Source organism: Maniola jurtina, chromosome Z, assembly GCF_905333055.1.
Source record: "Maniola jurtina chromosome Z, ilManJurt1.1, whole genome shotgun sequence".
NCBI classification, from domain to species: Eukaryota; Metazoa; Arthropoda; class Insecta; order Lepidoptera; family Nymphalidae; genus Maniola; species Maniola jurtina.
The window spans coordinates 8,219,268-8,241,739 of NC_060058.1; the positions used below are offsets into that span (position 1 = coordinate 8,219,268).

A 22,472-nucleotide genomic window follows, 5' to 3' on the forward strand; every position below is an offset into this window, starting at 1 on the left:
ATGTGACATACAACAATACCTGGGAACACTTGAACAACATAGTAAAACCTGCTATTTATCTAGTGATGTGACAAACAGCACATGACAACTCTAAAATAACATAATAAAATAATTATTATGTAATAGCCAAGAGCAAATAGACTTCACACATCTTTGAGAACATTTTGGAGACCTCATTCAAGGAAGCATTCAGGTTTTCTCACAATGTTTTCCTTCACTTAAGCAATAATGATTTATAATTTTATTGGTTAAAAACGCACCAAACTCTGAAAAGTTAAAGGGCATGCCTGGAATGGAGCCCTGGACCTCCTAATAAGAGGCCGAGCTGCGTCTTAACAACTAGGTCTTCACCACTTAGCTAATAACATAAAATACTTACAGTATAATTTATTATTTATGTAGGTACCTATGGGAAAAGATACTAATGAAACACGTTCGGTATTTGGTATATGTATATTTTACTTAAATTATCATTACAGAATGAAAATATAATAATTAGGTAAACAAACCATATAACCATCAATCTGTATTATAGAAGTGATTCATAATGTGCCCTACTAATTAATGAATGAATGAATGAATGAATGAATATACTTTTATTGTACACCACAAAATTAGTACAGAAAAACACATACAAAGCTCAAAAAAATATAGGTACAATTTGGCGGCCTTATCGCTACCTAGCGATCTCTTCCAGGCAACCAAAATGGTCCAAAGGATATAGCTATAGATATTAGAGGTAGGTGGTGTAAGTATACATTTACATTTATATATAATATTAGAATAAATAAATATATAAATAAATAAATAAATACATAGAAACATGTTAAAATTTAAATAATGTACTAAATAATAAAATACATAATATAGACTAAAAAAATAATAATAAATAAATATGATATATAGATAAATAATAAATCCTCATACTATTATTAAGACTAGTAAAATATGTTCCAATAAATCCGATAATGCTAAAGTGATAGTGACAAATAGTGATCTTTCACCAGCCTCTTAAAGATATTGATGGACTTAGCCTCCCTGATTACGAGAGGCAAGGCATTCCACAATTTAATAGATTGAACTGTGAAGGATTTATTGAAAAAGGAAGAAGAATGTGAAGGCGTCCTTAAAATAAGCTTCCTAGAGGTGCGGAGAACTTGTCCCGGACGCGCTGCAAATTCAAATTTCTCCTTCAAGTAAGGAGGAGAAGAAGGGTGAAACAATACACAGTACAGAATAGAAAGGATATGTAAGTTCCGGCGAAGTCGGATGGGTAACCACTTGAGACGAGACCGAAAATGAGACACATGGTCATATTTGCGCAACCCAAATATGAACCGAATACTAGTGTTTTGAAGTCTCTCAAGCTTGTTTAACTGATCTTCTGTTAAGTTAATATAACTTGCGTCGGCATAATCAAGGATAGGAAGAAGTAAAGTCTGTGCTAACATAATTTTAGTAGGAATTGGAAGAAATGATTGTAGACGACGCAAAGAGCTCAGAGATGCAAAAGTCTTCCTGCTAATCTGTTTTAAGTGATTCGTCCAACCTAAATTGCAATCCATATGTATCCCCAGATTTTTAACGGAATCACAATATGGGATGACAATACCATTGTACTCAATGGGAGGAAGCGTAAACCAATCAATTTTTGAGATAAGGTTCCGACTGCCAATAATTATAGCCTGAGATTTGATCGGATTAACATTGAGGCCATAAAATCGACTCCACTCCAGAATTAGCTCAAGATCATTATTTATTTGAGTAACGGCTGCCGGAAGGTCCACAAGAGTTGCCTGGGTGTAAATTTGGACGTCATCTGCATACATGTGGTAGAGAGAAGATAGTTTTTGAGTTAAAGAATTAATGAAAATAGAAAAGAGTAATGGTGACAACACGCCACCCTGAGGCACACCAGCAGTGATATCGCACCAAGACGAATGAGTTTCCTCGACACGAATACGCTGCTGGCGACCGCTTAGGTAACTATGCATCCAGTCAGTTGCTGATGGAGATAAGTTAAGAGAACGCAACATACTCACAAGTATATCATGGTCCACAGTGTTAAAAGCATTACTGAAATCGAGCAAAGTCAATACTGTGAGTTGTTGATTATCCATGCCCCAGCGAATGTCATCAGTAACTTTAATCAGAGCAGTAGCCGTACTATGTCCAGAACGGAAACCAGATTGGAAAGGGTTAAATAGGCAGTGACTATTCAGGAAAAGGTTAAGTTGATAGTGAATTAACTTTTCAAGGACTTTGGAAAGAAACGGTAAGATGGAAATGGGACGGAAATCGGAAAAATACTCAGCATTAGCCTTTTTCGGAAGAGGTACAACATGAGCACTTTTCCAGGCATCAGCATAATTAATCTATTGAATATACTTAATTTAACTTTTTAACTCTTGTTTTATTGCAAAACTACCAAGTTTTACAACAACTTATCTGATCTTACAATACCTATAACTTTCGTCAGGTGCTTGTAGGCTTTATAGGTAGGTAGTTCCTGAGATAAGTTATCACACTTCACACTAATATTATAAAGGCGAAAGTTTGTGTGTGTGTGTGTGTGTGTGTGTGTGTGTGTGTGTGTGTGTGTGTGTGTGTGTGTGTGTGTGTGTGTATGTATGTTACTCCTTCACGCAAAAACCACAGGAAGGATTTGGCTGAAATTCAGAATGGAGATAGATCCTGGATTAGCACATAGGCTATTTTTTATCCCGGAAAACCAAAGAGTTCCCACGGGATTTCGAAAAACCTAAATCCACGCGGACGAAGTCGCGGGCGTCAGCTAGTGAAATAATAAAAATTTACAAAAATACTTACAAATTATGCAAAATGTCGGAAAAAACACTCGAGTACGGAACCTTCGGTGAGAGAGTCTGACTCGCACTTGGTCGGTTTATCAAGATAGGTAAATCAAAAACTATTAAGTATGTATAAAAATAAATGAAAATCTGTTTTAGAATGTACAGGAAGGTAAAGCCCTTGCACGTGATACCCCACTTAGTAGGTTAGTATAGTTATCTTATTTCGAAAATTGAAAATAGGGACTAATAATTATTTGTTCATGAACACATTTTAATATTTAGGGCTACCTCAAAAGGAAAACCGGAACCCTCATAGGATCACTTCGTTGTCTGTCTGTCTGTCTGCCTGTGCGTCTGTCCGTCGTGTCTGTCAAGAAACCTATAGGGTACTTCCCGTTGACCTGGAATCATGAAATTTGGCAGGTAGGTAGGTCTTATAGCACAAGTACAGGAATAAATCTAAAAACCGAGAATTAGTGGTTACATCATTTAAAAAAATAAAATAAAACGTGTTTCAATTTTCAAAGTAAGATAACTATACCAAGTAGGGTATCATATGAAAAAGCTTTACCTGTACCTACATTCTAAAACAGATTTTTATTTATTTTTATGTCATGTATTTTAATTGTTTTTTAATTCATCGTGCAAAATGTTGGAAAAATACCCGAGTACGGAACCCTCAGTGCGCGAGTCTGACTCGCACTTGGCCGGTTTTTTTTAATGATGTAAGTATCATGTAACCACAAATTCACGGTGTTCGGATTTTCGCCTTAACTTGCGCTATAAGACCTACCTACCTGCTTTTCATGATTCTAGGTCAATGGGAACTCTAGGTTTTCTTGACAGACCATCAGACAGGCAGATGTATAGACTGACAGACAGACAGGCAGACAACGAAGTGATTCCATAAGGTTTCCGTTTCCGTAGAACCCTAAAAATTATCAAATGGGAAAATTGATTTTAAAATAAGATGCATTTCGCAAAGAATAGAATAAATTTTAACGTTCAACGAATCCAATAACGTTCAATTCAATTCAATTTATTTATTTGCTGATACAGGCCATTCACGTGCCGCAACTGTCTGTCTATACTCTATAGTAAAGACGTATAGACTCCAAACGTTACTATGCGTTCACGCATCGTTCATCCGATTGAGTAGAAACTACATAGACAAGTAGGTACTTATTGGGACTTGTAGCAGTTGTGGACCTTTTGGCCGAAGGTCAATCTGGGGTACGGGCCTCAAGGCAGTGTCTCCTGGAGTATGAGACGTATAAGCTATAAGTAAGTAGTATGCCAAGTTGCGTTGCTTTCAATTAGTTCAGTTTCAGCATGGAGTGTGCACAGACAGACAGATTAAAATTTCAAAAATTCTGTTTTGGTCTCTGCATCGATAAGTACGATTCTTTAGATTATAATTTTTAACCCCCGACCCAAAAAGAGGGGTGTTATAAGTTTGACGTGTGTATCTGTGTATCTGTCTGTGGCATAGTAGCTCCTAAACTAATGAACCGATTTTAATTTAGTTTTTTTTGTTTCAAAGGTGGCTTGATCGAGAGTGTTCTTAGCTATAATTCAAGAAAATCGGCTCAGCCGTTTGAAAGTTATCAGCTCTTTTCTAGTCACTGTAACCTTCACTTGTCAGGGGTGTTATAAATTTTTAATTTACACTTGTCTAAATAGGTATGTACAGAAATCTTTCATTTACAATTTTAGTATCTAAGTATAAGTAGTTATGCACCTATGGTAGGTAGGCAATAGGCATAGTACGCGACAAGTCGAAATGGCAATCAGGATTCCAGTCCCCGCACATCCTTGCTAACCCGGTCCGAGTAGCACAGGAGCGTCTCCTCGACTCGTACCCCAATTGCCATCTAGACCTGTCGCTTAGTTACCTACGATACCCTTGTACTAAAAGTTAAGAAACATTACAAGTGAAACAATATTCGTAGGATAACTTTAACGTTTTATGTAGGTAGGTACCTATCACATCAATTCACACTAATATTATAAAGGCCAACAAAGTCTGTGTGTATGTTAATATGTGTGTGTGTATGTTTGTTACTTCTTCACGCAAAAACCACAGTACGGATTTGGCTGAAATTCGGAATGGAGATAGATAATATCCTGGATTAGCACATAAGCTACTTTTTATCCCAGAAAATCAAAGAGTTCCCACAGGATTTTGAAAAACGGTGACTAAGTCGCGGGCGTCAGCTAGTATCTACATTAAAACGCTAACGGCTATCTTACTTAGCAAAGACATCTAGGAAAGGATAATGGAAAGTGGTTCCCGCATTCCGATCCGCCGAAAGTCGTCGTGACAGTCGCCTATAGGTGACTACCATTTCACATGACGCAGACGATTATGGCGGGTATACTTCAACAATAGAGTTCACGACATAAGGCTCAATAAAATTGGGTCGCACCTTAAGAGATTACTCGTGACGCTCCTTTTATGGGACCATTATGGAAACTAATGCTTGACAACCTATCATCCACTTCACGTACGATAAAGCGAACACGATGGAATTTTTAGTAGGTAGGTAGGTGATGTACCTACTATTATACGATATACGTTAGTAATACTATATTTTTAACCCCCGACCCAAAAAGAGGGTATTATACATAAGTTTGACGCGTGTATCTGTGTATCTGTCTGTGGCATCGTAGCGCCTAAACGAATGAACCGATTTTAATTTAGTTTTTTTTTTGTTTGAAAGGTGATTTGATCGAGAGTGTTCTTAGCTATCATCTAAGAAAATCGGTTCAGCCGTTTGAAAGTTATCAGCTTTTTTTCTAGTTACTGTAACCTTCACTTGTCGGGGGTGTTATAAATTTTTAATTTACACTTGTACAATCTAAGATTATGCAAATGATACAAGATAAAGTTGAAAACTAAAACCCGACTGCAATCGTCTTAATAAACGCTGAAATTTTATAGTAAAATTGTTTTTCTGTCGCTTGGTATATTTTAATGTTGTAAAATTTATACTTATAAACTTAGAATTTTCTCCTGTTTCATTTGACACCCCACGATACAAAAGTAAAAAAAAATTTGGAGACCCCCACTTTTTTTCATGTAACATCCGTTAGGTCAATTTTTTTCGTATAAAATGCCTATATCACCCGGACCTTTACGACGAATCGATTGACACTTCATTCATCAAAATCGGCAAAAAAGTAGCAATGCGGGGCTGCAATTGATTGCACAACATGGCTGAATATTATTGTACGAATTAAACATTTGAAAAGAGCAATCGCCAAGTTTCTTACGGGTTCTTTTCAGATAGGAATTGCATTCCGAACCAGTGCTAAATTATTCTGACGATTCAAAAGCACTAGTATAAGCTCATATTCTATTCTACTATATTATTAATTTACTAGTTGATCCGGCCTGGCTTTGCACGGGGAGCCCACCTATTCCATAGTCAAAATCTAGATATGAATGTGTTATACCCATAGACGTACAATTTTCGCTTCGGTTATACCTATTATAATGACCCGTCACCGTCGGAAATGTCAACATCGAAGATCGAAGAAAGATCATCTAGGCTTTTTATAGCAGAAGTTTACAAACTTTGGGTTTATCTCAGAAAAATCCATTTTTTCTAAAATCCTATTATGCGCAACAAAAGACATCAACGCGTTTTCAACTTAATACTACTACTACTTTTTTTGGATCAACATAAAACGTTAGGTTGTGTGTAAACGGTAATGGGTCAGTAGGCCAACTAAGCTGATTCCTAGTTCCATGAGGCCAACGATATTATATTATGTAAGTGTCAAATAGCCTATGACTTATCATGATTTTTTAACCCCCGACCCAAAAAGAGGGGTGTTATAAGTTTGACGTGTGTATCTGTGTATCGGTGTATCTGTGTATCTGTGTATCTGTCTGTGGCATCGTAGCTCCTAAACTAATGAACCGATTTTAATTTAGTTTTTTTTGTTTGAAAGGTGGCTTGATCGAGAGTGTTCTTAGCTATAATTCAAATCAATCAAATAAAAATCGGTTCAGTCGTTTGAAAGTTATCAGCTCTTTTCTAGTTACTGTAACCTTCACTTGTCGGGGGTGTTATCAATTTTTAATTTACACTTGTTAATTAGATGGTTAAACAAGAAAACCCATGACTTCGTCTTGACCCTACAGATTACCCTTTGCTAGGTGCATCACTTAACCCAATATTTACATACTTATCAGTAATACATATTACATTAAATATCCATATTTTATTACAAATACGAAAGTGTCTGTTATTTTTTAACAAGCTAGGTACCTACTTAACCGATTTTGACGTTTGAGCTTCGCAGATTACTATTCTACTAGTTCTACTACCCATATACCTAGATCTTGAAGAAGACTAGGGTTTATTCTCAAAAAAATAATCCCAGAGGATTGAGTAAAATCTGAATTCACAAAGTAGGTAGCGAGCATCATATTAAACACACAAGTAAAGATTACTTAGATTTTTTAAATTCAGATACAAGTTGGCCCGTGACTGCAATTTCAACTGGTGGTACTCGTAGGTATCATATTGTTAGGCATACGGTGTAAGTATCTATGAGTTTTTTTCTGATAGGTACTTCAACCATAAGTACCTATAGAACCTAATAAAGTAACATAGGTGTCACGTTTAGGTACAAATATTGAAAAACGATTTTATAGAACTACATTAATATGCAGATATACCTACTGCTACTAACAGTAGGTAAGTAGGTATCTACTAACCCAATAAACAAGCACGGAGACCTGCATTCACAATCAAAACACGAACCTAGTACCTGCACCGTACCCTGGAGCACAGAATATAATCCATGCCACAGAATATATTATAATAATAATAAATGCGATAGTGTGTCTGTCTATCTGTCTGTCTGTAATCTTTTTAACTGTGAAATTTACAGAGATAGCTTGCATCTTGGAGAAGGACTGAGCCAATTTAAGTTCCGAAAAATCAAAGAGTTCCCATGGAATAAAAAAAAAACTTAGATCCACACCGAAAATGTCACGAGTACCTATCATCTGTTTGATACACAGATAGCATGCATCCCGGATACTTTTTGACCCGAAAAAGGAAAGAGTTCCCACGGGATTAAAAAAAAAACCAATATTATAATATCTATATGTAGTAGGAACCCTATCTGTATTAGGCACTACTCGAGGGTACTTCTCTGATTTGGCGCAAATCGGAGAAAATAAGAGAATTTTTTAAATTGTGAAAATTGCTAAACTAAACTAAAATATAGGTGAAATCAAAAAGAATGACCGAGTTATATCAAATTGCACCCATGAATTTCAGAGATATATGCATTTGAAGTTTTCAGTTACTGAAGGTAATGAGTTCTAGTGTGCTGGTAATGATTTTGGTAGAGAAGGCGTTGATGTTTACGCGATGGTAATGAAGCAATATTTCATTTTCAAAAAAGAACGTATTTCTTCATCTCATTAATCAAGTAAACAGAATTAATAACGGAAATATTGCAAACTTTAACAAAAATATTATTCCAGACATATCATCACCTATAAATTTTACTTGAAATGTATAAAATAATCGTGCTGCGAGAGCATATTATCACGAAAACAAATGTTTAGTGATAGAACAGTATGAGCGAAAACATGATTATTTTAATTTACATAGAAATGGCAGACCTGCGAAGAGTGTCGTATATAAACAGTTTAGTTGATGATAAAGTTAAACTAATTTTGGATACTGAAGTCAAAAAGAATTTGTAAAACTATATATACAAAACAATATGTTCGCAGACACATATCAAGGAATCATTGCAACATCTTGGGAATGTTAAGAAATGCAATGAATACCGCACTATCAGCCTCATGAGTCATGTTCCAAAGATGTTTCTACTTATCAGCTCTTAAGGGATTAGAAATAAATGTGACAACTACTTCAATGAGAGTCAGTTTGGATTTAGATTTGGTGTTGGAACATGAGAAGCATTTTTGCTATAAACGTACTAGTCCAAAAATATAGAGACATGCAAACTGATGTATGAATTTCCTTCATTGATTATGAGAAAGTCTTTGACCGTGTGCAACAAGTGGTACTTATTCGTCGTTTGCAGGATGTTGAACTCATTTGCACAAAAGGGTTCTTTATATAATCCCATCCTCGTCGCCACTGAAATATACAAGAAGTAAATAACCATGGTCATTTCGATACTCCATTTTATTCGAAGACACGTCAAACCATCGAAACAAAAGCCTAATATAATTATTGACATACACCATCGACAATTTATATTATACAAAGCCTAGCCCTTGACGTCAATTGTTGAGGTTTTGACGAATACATAATATCTTTTATTACTATAGGAGTAGTAAGTTCACAAGGAGCACATTCTTTTTCCTGTGGATGATTTTCTTCTAAATCCCTTGTTATCTTAAACAGTATTTCTCAATCGGCTTACTTCTTTTTATTTTTTCTATATGTTTTTTTTAATTTTCAAGTAACTTTTTTCGCTGTACTCTTTGTTGTCTTGGAGTCAAAAATAATCCGTAGAGTTAAGCAAGGATGTCTTCCTCACCACTGTTATTTATCTTGCTTATCGACGAAGTTATGCGTCGTGTCACCAATAGTCCGAGAGGGATATCATGGAGCAGTAGGCAACTTGAAGACCTTGACTATGTGGATGACCTGGTTCTCATATCAGATCGACTTGAATACATTAAGGGGCATGAGACGGGTCTGCCCGCGAAATTCAAATTTAATTTGGTTTTTCCGCAATTTGTAAACTAATACGACAACGTAGGCTTATGATATTTTAATTGTGACAATAGCAGTAACATCCTCACAGGTTTATATAAAAACCTTTACTTGAAAGGGTCCAGTTTAAGAAATTAATTCTAGTATCGACTATTCTCACAAATTAGTGAGAATAGTCGATACTAGAATTAATTTCTAGTCTGCCGATTACCACAAAGAAAACAGCGAAGATGAGGATAAGTTCTATTGCTTCAGAACCGTTTTATTTAGAATACAAACCAATTAACCGAGTGGAGGAGTTCTGTAACCTCAGTAGCATCATTTCTCCTAGCGGCAGTGCCGAGGCTGATGTCGATAACTGGATTATAAAAGCTAAAGCTCTCTCTGTTTGAATCGTTTGTAAATTCAGTCTTCTTATACAGGTGTGAAACGTGGAAATAACTATATCGCTAATCCACAGAATTCAGGTTTTCCACAATAAGTGTTTCAGTGTTATTCCCCGCATTTTCTGGCCTAACACGATCAGAAATGAGGACTTGTGGTACAAATGCCAGCAACTCAAAAAAATAGCTTTGAATGCGATTGCGATTGGCTGGGCATATTTTGCGAAGAGAGGAAGAAAACGCTGCTCAAGCGGCGTTTATTGAAACCTGTCTGCTTGACAGCCTGGCGGTCAAATAAGACCTGGTCGACCAACCAACTCCTAGGAGTTGGTTGATCTAGAGGAGGCCCATTGAAGCAGACCTTAAAAGAGTGGAATTCTCGTGGAACCATGTCAAAGCAGCAACCAAAGATAGGGAGACATAGAAAATAACTGCTGCAGCCCTAATATCCAATGAAGAATGAAAGGACTCCATCATTCTTCTTTACGTTTCGCATATTTTTCTGGATCTTTCTTTAGTTCTTCGTTTTTTGTGTTTTTAGCCTGCGCTAATTTTTTTCGCGCGTTTTTGACTATTTCTTTTCACTATGGTAGTTTCTAAAATCGATATATGATGGTTATTTTTAATATTGAAATACCACGAGGTGCAATAATTTTGAATAGTTACTTCTAAATTGCTTGGAACAATATGGGCTACTAATTCAACTGATTAATTAAAGAATTACTGAAGATTAATATTTTGTCACGTGATTTAATGTCAAAGGATATGAAGAAAATTACACAATTTTGGTATAACAATATTTCCTGAAAAAAACATCACCTCCTTCAATTCAACATCATTACCTTCAATTTTAAAACGGAAGGTAAATTACGGTAATGATAGTAACGGTAGGGAGGTTTTGGCAGTTTTAATTTTCTAACGTCGTATTTTAAAATGCAATATATATGAACATCAAACTACATACTTATGTTGTTATTAGTACATGAAAGAAAATAAAATTATTAAGAAAAACTAATTATTTGTCCTAAAATGATGTTGAAGGTAAAGAGTGAAAAGTCGTGCCAAACACCAGTTTTGGCACCAAAAGCGTAAATATTTTTTTTTCTATAAGTGCACGGCCACTTTCCGCAACATGCCTAGATAGACTGATTATGGCTTAGTACGGGGCAGAGGAGAACGGAAGGCAATATGTATACTAGAAGGATATTTTGGAGGTGCCATCTCAGTTGCAGGTAATGACTTTTTTTCTGTGCCAAACATTTGTTATTTTTTTATGACGTAATTAAATGATTCGTACGTGTAAAAATGCATTTTAATTGCTTCTCAGGATGTATATAATAATATGTGAAAAACTCGAGCTCGTTTAAAACCGTCTTCTTTGAAAATCATAGCGATTTTTCCTGAGACTCCTGTTTTACCCGCAGAAGGAGGTGAGTTTTTAATATCAAAAATATTATTTCTGAAGTAACCTTTGTAGTTACAATTTTGAATTTTGGGGCACCCGTAGCTGAACATACAAGAGTTCTTTTGTAATGCAATTCTCATCTGTAACTTCATTCATTATTTTTTTATTTGACCTGAAATGCGATTTGCGCCAAATCTGAGAATCACCGTCGAGTTTATTCGGCACGCGAAAGCTCGACTTTCAGTGTCGAATGGCTCGATTACGGTAAAATGACGCTACAGTGTGACGGCAATCAGCTGTGATTGGTCGACGCTCGCTCACTATTGGCTACAATGCATTGTTGCAACAAGAATGCCATAAATTCTAACAATCGCAACGATTGCGATTATAATAATGATAACATGATGAGGTGATTGATGCAGGTAATACAGAATTGAGCTGCAGAACAGCCTCAGTGCATGATTAGTGGTAGGAGTAAGGAGTAGCACGATCTGTCTTTGGCGCGCTATACCTGCTGACCTGCTGCGATGCGCCGGCGCAGCGCACCTGTTGCTTTCGCACGCACACGGCTCACCGTCACCGCTCAGTACCTCTCACACCGCCGTGAGTTTTGAACGCGCCATGATCGTTCACCGTTACGAAAAACCGTCGTGAGTGTTGCTAACGAATTTTCTTGTGAATTTATGATGGATCTCTTCAACCTATTTGCTGTCGCTATTCTACTACAAGGTTTGTCTTATTTTTAACACTATATAGAATATAAGAAAAAAATGCACCGCGTGGTTGGAAGACTACTTTCTGATCGATCTTCTGTCGAATCATTTATTTCTCTCGTTTTCACACTAGAACTTTTTTTAAGTACTATTTCTTTTTCTCTTTTTGGATTAATTTTAACCTACTCAGTCGTATTTACTTACTGTTTTGTATGTAATTCTAGATAAGCCATATTGATTTTAACGGCATCCTAACCGAAATGTAACGTAGGAAGGTTTTACCTACTTAACTAATTATTATATTCAAATGTGAAACTGGGTACCTTTGCTACCGTTTTTTCTAGCTTCAAATCTGGCGATGGATACAACAGTTCTAAATACTCTAGTCAAGTACCTATATCGTAGACCGATGGAAAATAGAAATTCCGTTCATTTATTATAATGGCGTGCATAATATGCGGGTAGGTTAAGGGAATGCAATCTCGGGAGATTTTAGACCAAACCAAGATGGCGCAAGAGCATAGGGCCAGTCTTATTATTAAGGCTTTTGAGAACTCTTTAGTAGGTATATAAGAAAAAATCCCCTGCGTGGTTGGAAGACTACTTTCTTATCTTCTATCGAATCACTTATTTCTTCCAACGTTTCCACTCAAAAACTTTTCTTTTAGTAGGTACCTACTTATTTTTCTCTTTTTGGATTTATTTCAATCTACTCAGTCCTATTTCCTGTCTTTATGTAATTCTAGATAATTCTTATTGATTTTAACGACATCCTAACCAAAATGTAGGGTAGGATCTACGGACATAACTACCTATATATAAAATGTGAAACGGTGTTTTCTCTTTGTTACTGTACCGTTTTCGATAGCTTCTATTATGGATATGGATACAGCAGTTTTAATATTTACTGAAGCCAAATATTTTAGACTGACGGAAAATTTAAATTCCGTTCATGTATTATAATGGAGTGCATATTATAATAGTATGTGGGTACTTTAAGAGAATGCAATCTTGCGATATACCTAACCGAGATCTCGCGAGACCATAGTGCCAGTCTCATGGGATCCAATTCTGGAGATTGGGGTGTTTTGAAAACTGTTTAGGATATAAAAACAAGGGTAAATTTAAAAATTTACTATACCCCCGACAAGCGAAGGTTACAGTAACTAGATAAGAGCTGATAACTTTCAAACGGCTGAACCGATTTTCTTGGATTATAGCTAAGAACACTCTCGATCAAGCCACCTTTCAAACAAAAAAAAAAACTGAATTAAAATCGGTTCATTAGTTTAGGTTAAAACAGGTTTTTATTTATTTTTATGCATAATAGTTTTTGATTTATCGTTCAAAATTTCGGAAAAAATATCCGAGTACGGGACCCTCGGTGCGCGAATCTGATTCGCACTTGGCCGGTTTTTTTTAGATTTTATAAAAAGATGCTTATTCACAATGAAAGTAAAAAGAAAATCAGCAACCAGACATAAATTTTATTGCGAGCAACGCGAGAGAGATCTTACGAGTTTTCTAAATTAATCCTTTTTTCATTTACATCAGCTTACCTACTGAATATAGTAAATTAGCATCCAGATTAAGAACATAACGAGCGAAGCGAGCATGATGTTTTGTAACTTTTAGAATAATATGTGCTTACTATAATCAAACGTGAACAAAAACAATAGTGAATCCAGAACCCTGATTTTAGATTTGTTAAAAAAGGGAATGTGGTGATTTCACACCGGCAGCTTTGTTTCGGTATTCTCCGGACAATCTACACAAATACAACTTAACCACAGAAATAACTTAGAATAAACATAAGGTTCCTTCTATGGCAGGTAGATAGGCATCTGTCTATTTGCTTACCTGTACAACAGATGTTTATCGGAAGTCCTCAATTCCCCTACTTCCGACTTCTGATGACGTTTTAAAATATAATCCGAAACAAACACAAAATGTGACATTAAGGCCACTTTTTTTCAAAAGTTTTGACCAGTTAAAGTACCTACCTATCGATTGAGATCAAAATCATGAACCAAGTTTGCTAGGCTCAATAAATCGAATCAAGCTAGGTATATCTTTTATGAAAATCGGCTAAACGGATGGGCTGTGAAGCAGACACAGACAGACAGCGCTTTTCCATTCATAAAAGTAGTATGGATTTTGATTTTTGGAGCAAAAGATTAAAAAATAAATCAACTGCTTAGTGATAGAGGAAATATTTGGCACAGAATTTATCGATTTAGTCTTCTAAAATGCACTTTTCGATTTTTAGGGTTACGTATAAATATTGCGCAGTTGCGATCGTAGCGTTGTGGACTGTGGTAGATACTTAAAATTTCAATTTGAGATTTTATTCGGTATAAGTAATTTAAAAATTTTATTTTTATGCAACCATTTTTTAACGCCATAACTCCGGCGCTTTTCTAATCATAATACTCGCGTGCCAGGGGAAAGTGCGACTTTGTGGAAAGTATGGTATTAGGGGGTGACAAGCGTACAACAGCTTATAGAAACTATAGAAAGACTGTCATCAATTTTACTCTCTGAATAAAAATGTAAAGTTAGTTGCAAAGGAGAAAATGGCTGATTGACTTAGCGTGAAGCTCAAACCGCTGGGTCTAGAATCTTGGAATTTGCATGTAGATTATTATATACATATATACTAACCTATGTATATATAATATATATGTATATATCTAAAATAGTATTAAAACAAAGTCGCAATTCATATTTGTGTGTCTGCAACGTCGTACGTGAAAATTTTATAAGCTTGTCACACTAATATTATAAAGGCGAAAGTTTGTATGTGTGTGTGTGTGTGTGTGTTTGTTACTCCTTCACGTAAAAACTACTGGACGGATTTGGCTGAAATTTAGAATGGAGATAGATAATATCCTGGATTAGCAGATAGGCTACTTTATACCCCGGAAAATCAAAGAGTTCCCACGGGATTAAACTAAAAAAAAAGTTATATTTTAAAGCCATATGTCACCCAGTGCAAAAGCAATGAAGCAGCAATGTAAAACCAACTAACCTCGGTGGCTATCATTCAGTGTTAGACACTGAGTTAGCGGATCGCTGGTCAGGGTTAAGTGTTAAATGCTCTTACTATCTACTTGGGAGCATCTAATCTATTTATTTACTGACAGATGATGCCTGCGCTGCGCTTTCGTTCTCGTGGATTTCACACTAATATTATAAAGGCGAAAGTTTGTATGTGTGTGTGTGTGTGTGTGTGTGTGTATGTTTGTTACTCCTTCACGCAAAAACCACAGGAAGCATTTGGCTGAAATTCGGAATGGAGATAGATAATATCCTGGATTAGCACATAGGCTACTTTTTATCCCGGAAAGCCAAAGAGTTCCCACGGGATTTTGAAGAACCTAAATCCATGCGGACGAAGTCGCGGGCGTCAGCTAGTAGGTTTTATAAATACTACGGGAACTCTTTGATTTTGCAGAAAAAAAAACCGGCCAAGTGCGAGGCAGTTCTTGACTGACACGACGGACGGACAGACGGACGGACAGATAGACAGACAGACAGACAGACAGACAACAAAGTGATCCTATAAGGATTTCATTTTTCCTTTTGAGGTACGGAACTCTAAAAAGTAGCCTAATGTCGTTCTCCAGGCATTTAACTATATCTATGCAAATAATCATGTCGATCCGTGATTAGAGGGTAAATCAAGAAACAAACACGTACCTACCTACTTTTGCATTTAGAATAATGGGTTAGTGATAGATTTGTTATTTGAAACATTTTTCTTTTATAATCTATCCCTAAACCGTAAATTTTGTCGAAAATCTGTAAGAGAAAACTCTTTATTATTTAAAAAAAACTTTTGCAACGAACTCCTACTTTTTTTTACAAAATTTACTTTACAACTAAACTAAGTATTGACCCTCCATTTATTAATACAGCTATCAAACCGTTTAAGCTACAGGCTGCACCATAGATACAATAATTGTTTTTGGTGGCTAGTTCGTATGACGTCACTCACCCAGTATCACTCCCATGCATACATACATTAACCCAAAAACCATTCCTCCTTTCAGTGCAGTCGAGAAAAATTAGATAAAGTGAAAGTTACGTTAAGAGGTTGAATTCCAACACAAAAGTAGGGGTCAAAACACCGCCAAGGAAATTATTTTGCGTGTCATTGTACCTCTTTTTTCATGCGCTACATCTTGTGAGTTTAGTGGAGGTCGACGAGATGTACGTGCATGGATTTAGAGAGTGACAAAGATTACTTTTTAAGGACTCGCACAATTTGTACTTCTTCTCTCTGGGCTGGTTTCCGCACTTAAACGTTTCCGTCTGTTGTGCGTACAATTTGTACTTATTCTTTTATATTATCCTAAAAAAAAATTGTTTCACAATTTTTAGTGGCCCTACTCTAATAAAATATGCTATACAATATACATAACTAGTCAAAAACCTACTGTTTACTAAGCTATTACACTGATCGCGAGCAATTTACTCTTATCCATTGAGGAGTTCTGTTCTCCATCTCCGAAGATATTCATCAGATCTTCACCAAATTTATATGGGACCACCTGCACATTATACCCTTTCAAACAAAAAAATTTCAAAATCGGTCCAGGGGTCTTTGAGTAATCAGGGAACACACATAAAAAAAAAAGATTTCGACGAATTGAGAACCTCCTCCTTTTTTGAAAGTCGGTTAAAAATACATAGCTAGGTATCACATTTTAGGCCGCCTTATTACATAACACCCATTAATTCAACCAATAATTCAAATTACATCATAAATGTTTTGAACTACAATATTAAGACTACTTGTGGAGCAGCGATAACCTAGTGGTTAGTGTCTTCCTCCTATTGGGAAGGTTACGGGTTCGATTCCGGTTACTCCATACAATCGTAGTCCCAATTTCATTTCAATATTAAGCAACCAAAGTTCATGAAATTTTGCAGACATATTCTAGAAACTAATATCTGTGTCTGTGGTGTTTTAGATTTTTCTAAAAATATTTAATTTTAAAATTACAGGGGCTCAAGATTTGTATGTGAATTTTTAAGACCGCGTAACTTTGAAACCGAATATTTTAATTGGATTCTGGAAAACCACAGGCATAGATATTAGTTCCTGGAACGTTTCTACAAAATTTCATTGAATATGATTGGTTAGTATTCCAATGAGAGACGAACTACGTTTGTATGGAACGAGTGACGGAGAGACCCTACTTAACGCTGAAGGAAAACATCGTGTGGAAACCTGTATGCCTGAGAGTTCTCCATAATGTTCTTAAGGTGTGAAGTCAGCCAATTCAGCACTAGGCTAGCGTGGCGGACTATGTCTTAAACTATTCTGAGAGGAGTCCCGTGCGGGCCGGCGATGGGTTCAGATGATGATAATGAATTATGATGAAGACTACGAGTAGCAAACCTTGGTTTGAATGCGCTAAAGGTATCAACGGTCAGTAGCTAATAAATAAATTATTGGTTATCTTTATGAAACGATCTTCTAGCATAATATGTTTCGTAAAGGCCATTTTACGCCCGTTCACTGTTTTCTAAGGGAAGTTGCTTCAGACTTCAAGTATTTAGGCCATTGATGTTTTTTTTTTCATTGTTCTTTGGTAGAATGTTTTGATAGGTACTTTGTAGGAACTTAAGTTCGTAACCGTAGATAAAACAGTTTAAGAACGGACTACCGTACCGATTACCAAAAGAAAAAATGAATCAATGAAAGAAAAAATGATTTAATCCGAATCTAGAGTAATCAGCATCTTTCTCATCATTACAGCTGCTTTACCTAATAAAAATAGTAGTCCAGTCATTTGGTAGTTTTGGAAAGAAGAAAATTTTCCTGGTAAGCCCCTTTTTGAGCAACAAATGACTGGACTATAGAACATACCTAGTCTTATATAGGATCTAAAATATACATACCATACCACAGATATTTAAAAGATAAGTAGGTGTTTTATCACTAGTGTTTATAATTTAAACTAAATTTCTCCCTCAGTGATTTTATATTTTCTCTTTGCCAATCATTTCTGGGAGTTTTTATACAATTTTAAATATTTAATAATGTCAGTTCAATCAGTCAATATTAAATAATAATTAAATACTATAATATTAGTAAATAATGTATAAAAAGTTTTAGTTACTTTTATTTTTAACACTTTTTTAAAACTCTTGTTGAAAATGAATTTTACCTAAGTAACCAATGCCTGGCATGCGTTGTAGTATAATTGTACGTTAATAGTAATGTGCCGGAAATCTTCACGCAACTAGGGACCTATCAACTGTATAAGGTTTCAATTCAGTCGGATGAACAGTGCGCGAATGCATCTAGGCAAGTAACGAAAGATAAACAATAAGACGTAAGGTGTATAATATGTATCCTATTAAAGACATCAACGCGCACGCGTGCGTGTGGATACTAGGGATAGGAATGTCTGGCTAACTAATAAAGAAAAAAAGAAAATCGGATATATAGTACGTGACAGGTCGACATGGCAATCGGGGTGAGCACGCCCCGCACACCCGCGGAGCCCACGCGCTAACCCGATGACCCGGTGCGGGATAGCGCGGGTGACGTGCGGGTATGCGGGGCGTCCCCCCGCCTCATACCCCGATTGCCATCTCCACCTGTCGCGTACTGTAGGTACATAATACTTTACCTTGGAGTTACAAGTTTATAGGCATATCTTTGTCTGTCAGAAATATGCTTAAGAAAAACCAATCCATTGATAAGTTCTAGCTTATTAACCCCCGACCCAAAAAGAGGGGTGTTATAAGTTTGACGTGTGTATCTGTGTATCTGTCTGTAGTATCGTAGCTCCTAAAGTAAGAAACCGATTTTAATTTAGTTTTTTTTTTGTTTGAAAGGTAGCTTGATCGAGAGTGTTCTTAGCTATAATCCAAGAAAATCAGTTTGAAAGTTATCAGCTCTTTTCTAGTTACTGTAACCTTCAATTGTCGGGGGTGCTATAAATTAATTTACACTTGTTCTAAATTAAACATTTATTCTAGTACAAAATTAATCTCCATCTCTCTCAAATAATAATATGATTACGATTCAGTGCTTATCGAAGCATGTTGTTATAAATGCACAAGTTACCGGAAGTGTATATATATAATATATGTGTAATAATATAATCTTAGAAGAACCAAATACAACAAGTGTAAATTAAAAAATTTCAACACCCCCGACAAATCATTTTCAAATAAATAATTATGTATATCTAGGCAACGTCCACCTTGACAGCTTGACATTTGTCAATTGACACTTGAATATTATGAACCTAAGGGTTATCTAACCTTCTTTTCTACAAGAAAACTAGAAAATAGCTGATAATTTTTAAACGGCTGAACCAATTTTTTTGGATTATAGCTAAGAACACTCTCGATCAAGCCACCTTTCAAACAAAAAAAAGTAAATTAAAATCGGTTCATTCGTTTAGGCGCTACGATGCCACAGACAGATACACAGATACACAGATACACAGATACACAGACACACAGATACACAGATACACAGATACACAGACACACAGATACACAGATACACAGATACACAGACACACAGATACACACGTCAAACTTATAACACCCCTCTTTTTGGGTCGGGGGTTAATAATAAATACTACATATCTAGGTACCTACCTATGGAAGACAGAGATTGCAGAAACATTTTCTCGCGCGTCCATTAGCGGATCTGTCGCGTGCCACAATTTACATTACCCGGTGGGTTGGCCCGCGACCTGATTAAGCGTAAACTAACTGCGTATTGAACGATGTAACGGTACAAGAATGTGGTCGAGCCCGCTAGTCAACACCGTGGAATTTGCTCATATTTTACAATAATTTTATAGTGCCATTGAACATAAGAGTAGCCTCTAATACCGGAATTATTATTTAGTACTAGCCGATGCCCGCGGCTTCGCCTGCGTGGATTTAAGTTTTTTGAAATCCCGTGGGAACTCTTTGATTTTCCGGGATAAAAAGTAGCCTATGTGCTAATCCTGGATATTATCTATCTTCATTCCAAATTTCAGCCAAATCCGTCCAGTAGTTTTTGCGTGAAGGAGTAACAAACATACACACACACACACACACACACACACACACACACACACACACACACACACACACACACAAACTTTCACCTTTATAATATTAGTGTGATAAAGCCCGCAACTTCGTTAATGTTGACTTAGGTTTTAATCGGCTCCATAAGGTCGTGAGCCACTTTTTCTGGAAAATGAGATTTTCAGCTAATTGCTATAACAAATATCAGCTTTATATATTCCTGAAAAAAACTCTTTAATTTTCCTAATATTTTACGAGTTTTACGAATGCATATAGACTTATCATTTCAACGCTCCCGCGCATTTAGTCAAATAACAAGTTCCGACGATACGCGTTGAACTATTGTTGCCCCGTAGCGGTTTGATTGAAGGACAAACAAACACACTCGCATTATAATATGAGTACTGAGGGTACTGATTAGACATCAGTTCATCAAACAAAACAACCGGGACAAGAGTTTATGGTGCCATGAATCACAATTTGACTAAACTTGGAGCCAAAACACCTGACAGTGTACGGAGAGTGCAAAATTGACGCAACTGCCGCGAACGACGAATCGTTCTGAGAAAGCGCTTTCTCGATGACGCAAAAACGTGTAAACTTAGGTAGGTACCTATCTGCGAACTTTACTGCGAGTAGATGCCATTCATGCAATAAGATCGCTTCATTTCATTGAAGGTTATTTTTATTTTTATTTACCATGCTTTTTACCCGAATTTGTATCTTAAAGAGTGTAGTGGTATTTTTAGGGTGTATCCAGGTGTATGTACATAATGTACCCAGGTGAGATATTCTTTAGGACTTAAGTTTAATTAAGTATTGTAGGTTTTTGCGCAGACAGGTTTCTTTTTTAATTTAATAATCAATATTTATTACGTTTTGTAAAGAAAATATAATAGTTTAATAATACCTACATATATATATGTACCTGTAGATTTAGGTGAACTGTATAGCAGTAACTACGGCTATTGTAGGTAAGTAGTTAGTAACTACTAGTTACAGATTTTTAGGCCCATTTGCAAAAGGACAGTTAAACAGTAATTCAGTTATTTATTTATTTAATTAAATTTTGTAATGCTGTCTCTTTTTGGCACGAGCCTAATGTGGATGTCAAAAGAGACACCATTAAAAAAACAAAATCAGAAAGTTACGGTGACCCTTTTTACGTGCCTCGCCATACAAACGTATTATACGTCTATTGTTCTATTACTTGTATTAATAGATCTGAAACTAAACCAGATATCGATTTGTCTTTCCACTTTCTATGCCCTAAAATAGTAAATTTAGTAAAACTACATTATTAAGAAAGTTATGATAAATCTTGAAAAATCTCTATTTTAGGGCAAATAAGGCAAATTCGTGTGAAATTAACAATGTCATATCACACTTTACTTCATAGTAGTTTCAAATGTGTTTAGTTCGTGTAAAAAAATCTTTTCTTTTGGGAAAAATGGGCGTAATTCCAAAAGTCGATTTGAATTTTCATTTTGCCGTTTTTGCCTAAAAAATCTTCTAACTCAAGCTAAATTCATTCAACCAGCCTCTGTTGGGGTGGGGTGCGGCTAGACTCTAGAGGGAGACGGTGGTACACTACAGATAACGTTATTTCCTTCATTTGTGGAAACAGCATTATTTTGGGTTCTACCCACCAACGATTTGTCGCTTACATGAACGCCCCTCTTAACTTGACATAATATGCAGGTCAATGTGTTATAAACCGAGACAAACATGTTTGCGCCGTAAGGCAGATATGTAAATAAAACGTGTTTGAAGACCAAACTTTAGCGACGTTACAATGGTTCGCCCGTCATGGCAACTACTTACCTACATATTTTTAATTTTTAGGGTTCCGTACCTCAAAAAAAAAAGGAACCTTTATAGGATCACTTTGTTGTCTGTCCGTCTGTCTGTATATTCGTCTGGCTGTTGTGTCTGTCAAGAAATCTATAGGGTACTTCCCGGTGACCTAGAATAATGAAATCTGGCAGGTAGGTAGATATTAATTAGATAAATAGATAAAAGACAGGAACCACTACAGGAAAGTCCCTGCTGTAAAATTCAAAAGTAAGCTAGCTCAACTTGATGTCATCATACATTTTGTGATAAGCGACAAAGATCAAACGCTGGCTGGCAATGTGTTCCTCTTAGTTAAACATCGAAGAGGAAGTCAACTTATTGTTTACACATGCCTACTAGGCATCTACCGAGCGTTAACCTCTGCTAAACACAACTGTTCAACATTACCGAAACAGGTAATTCGCAGTATAGGTTCTTGGAGTATGTATACGCGTCCTACCTAATACCTAATCCTAGTATTCTTATTATTTATTTAATCAATGATCATTTTGTATCGTTGAGCCTATAGTTAGAAT

At 36.1% G+C, this 22,472-nt stretch overlaps 1 protein-coding gene across 3 annotated transcripts in view; it reads left to right on the top strand.

Moving 5' to 3' along the window:
* The first annotated feature begins 11,903 nt into the window (after positions 1–11,903).
* LOC123880164 overlaps positions 11,904–22,472 on the top strand; it is a 38,702-nt gene continuing 28,133 nt past the window's right edge. For all 3 annotated transcript variants that reach the window (XM_045928128.1, XM_045928129.1, XM_045928130.1), the window contains exon 1: positions 11,904–12,055. In XM_045928128.1, coding sequence (XP_045784084.1) covers positions 12,010–12,055 — 46 coding nt within the window. In that variant the 5' untranslated portion in view covers positions 11,904–12,009. The remainder of the gene's footprint in view (positions 12,056–22,472) is intronic.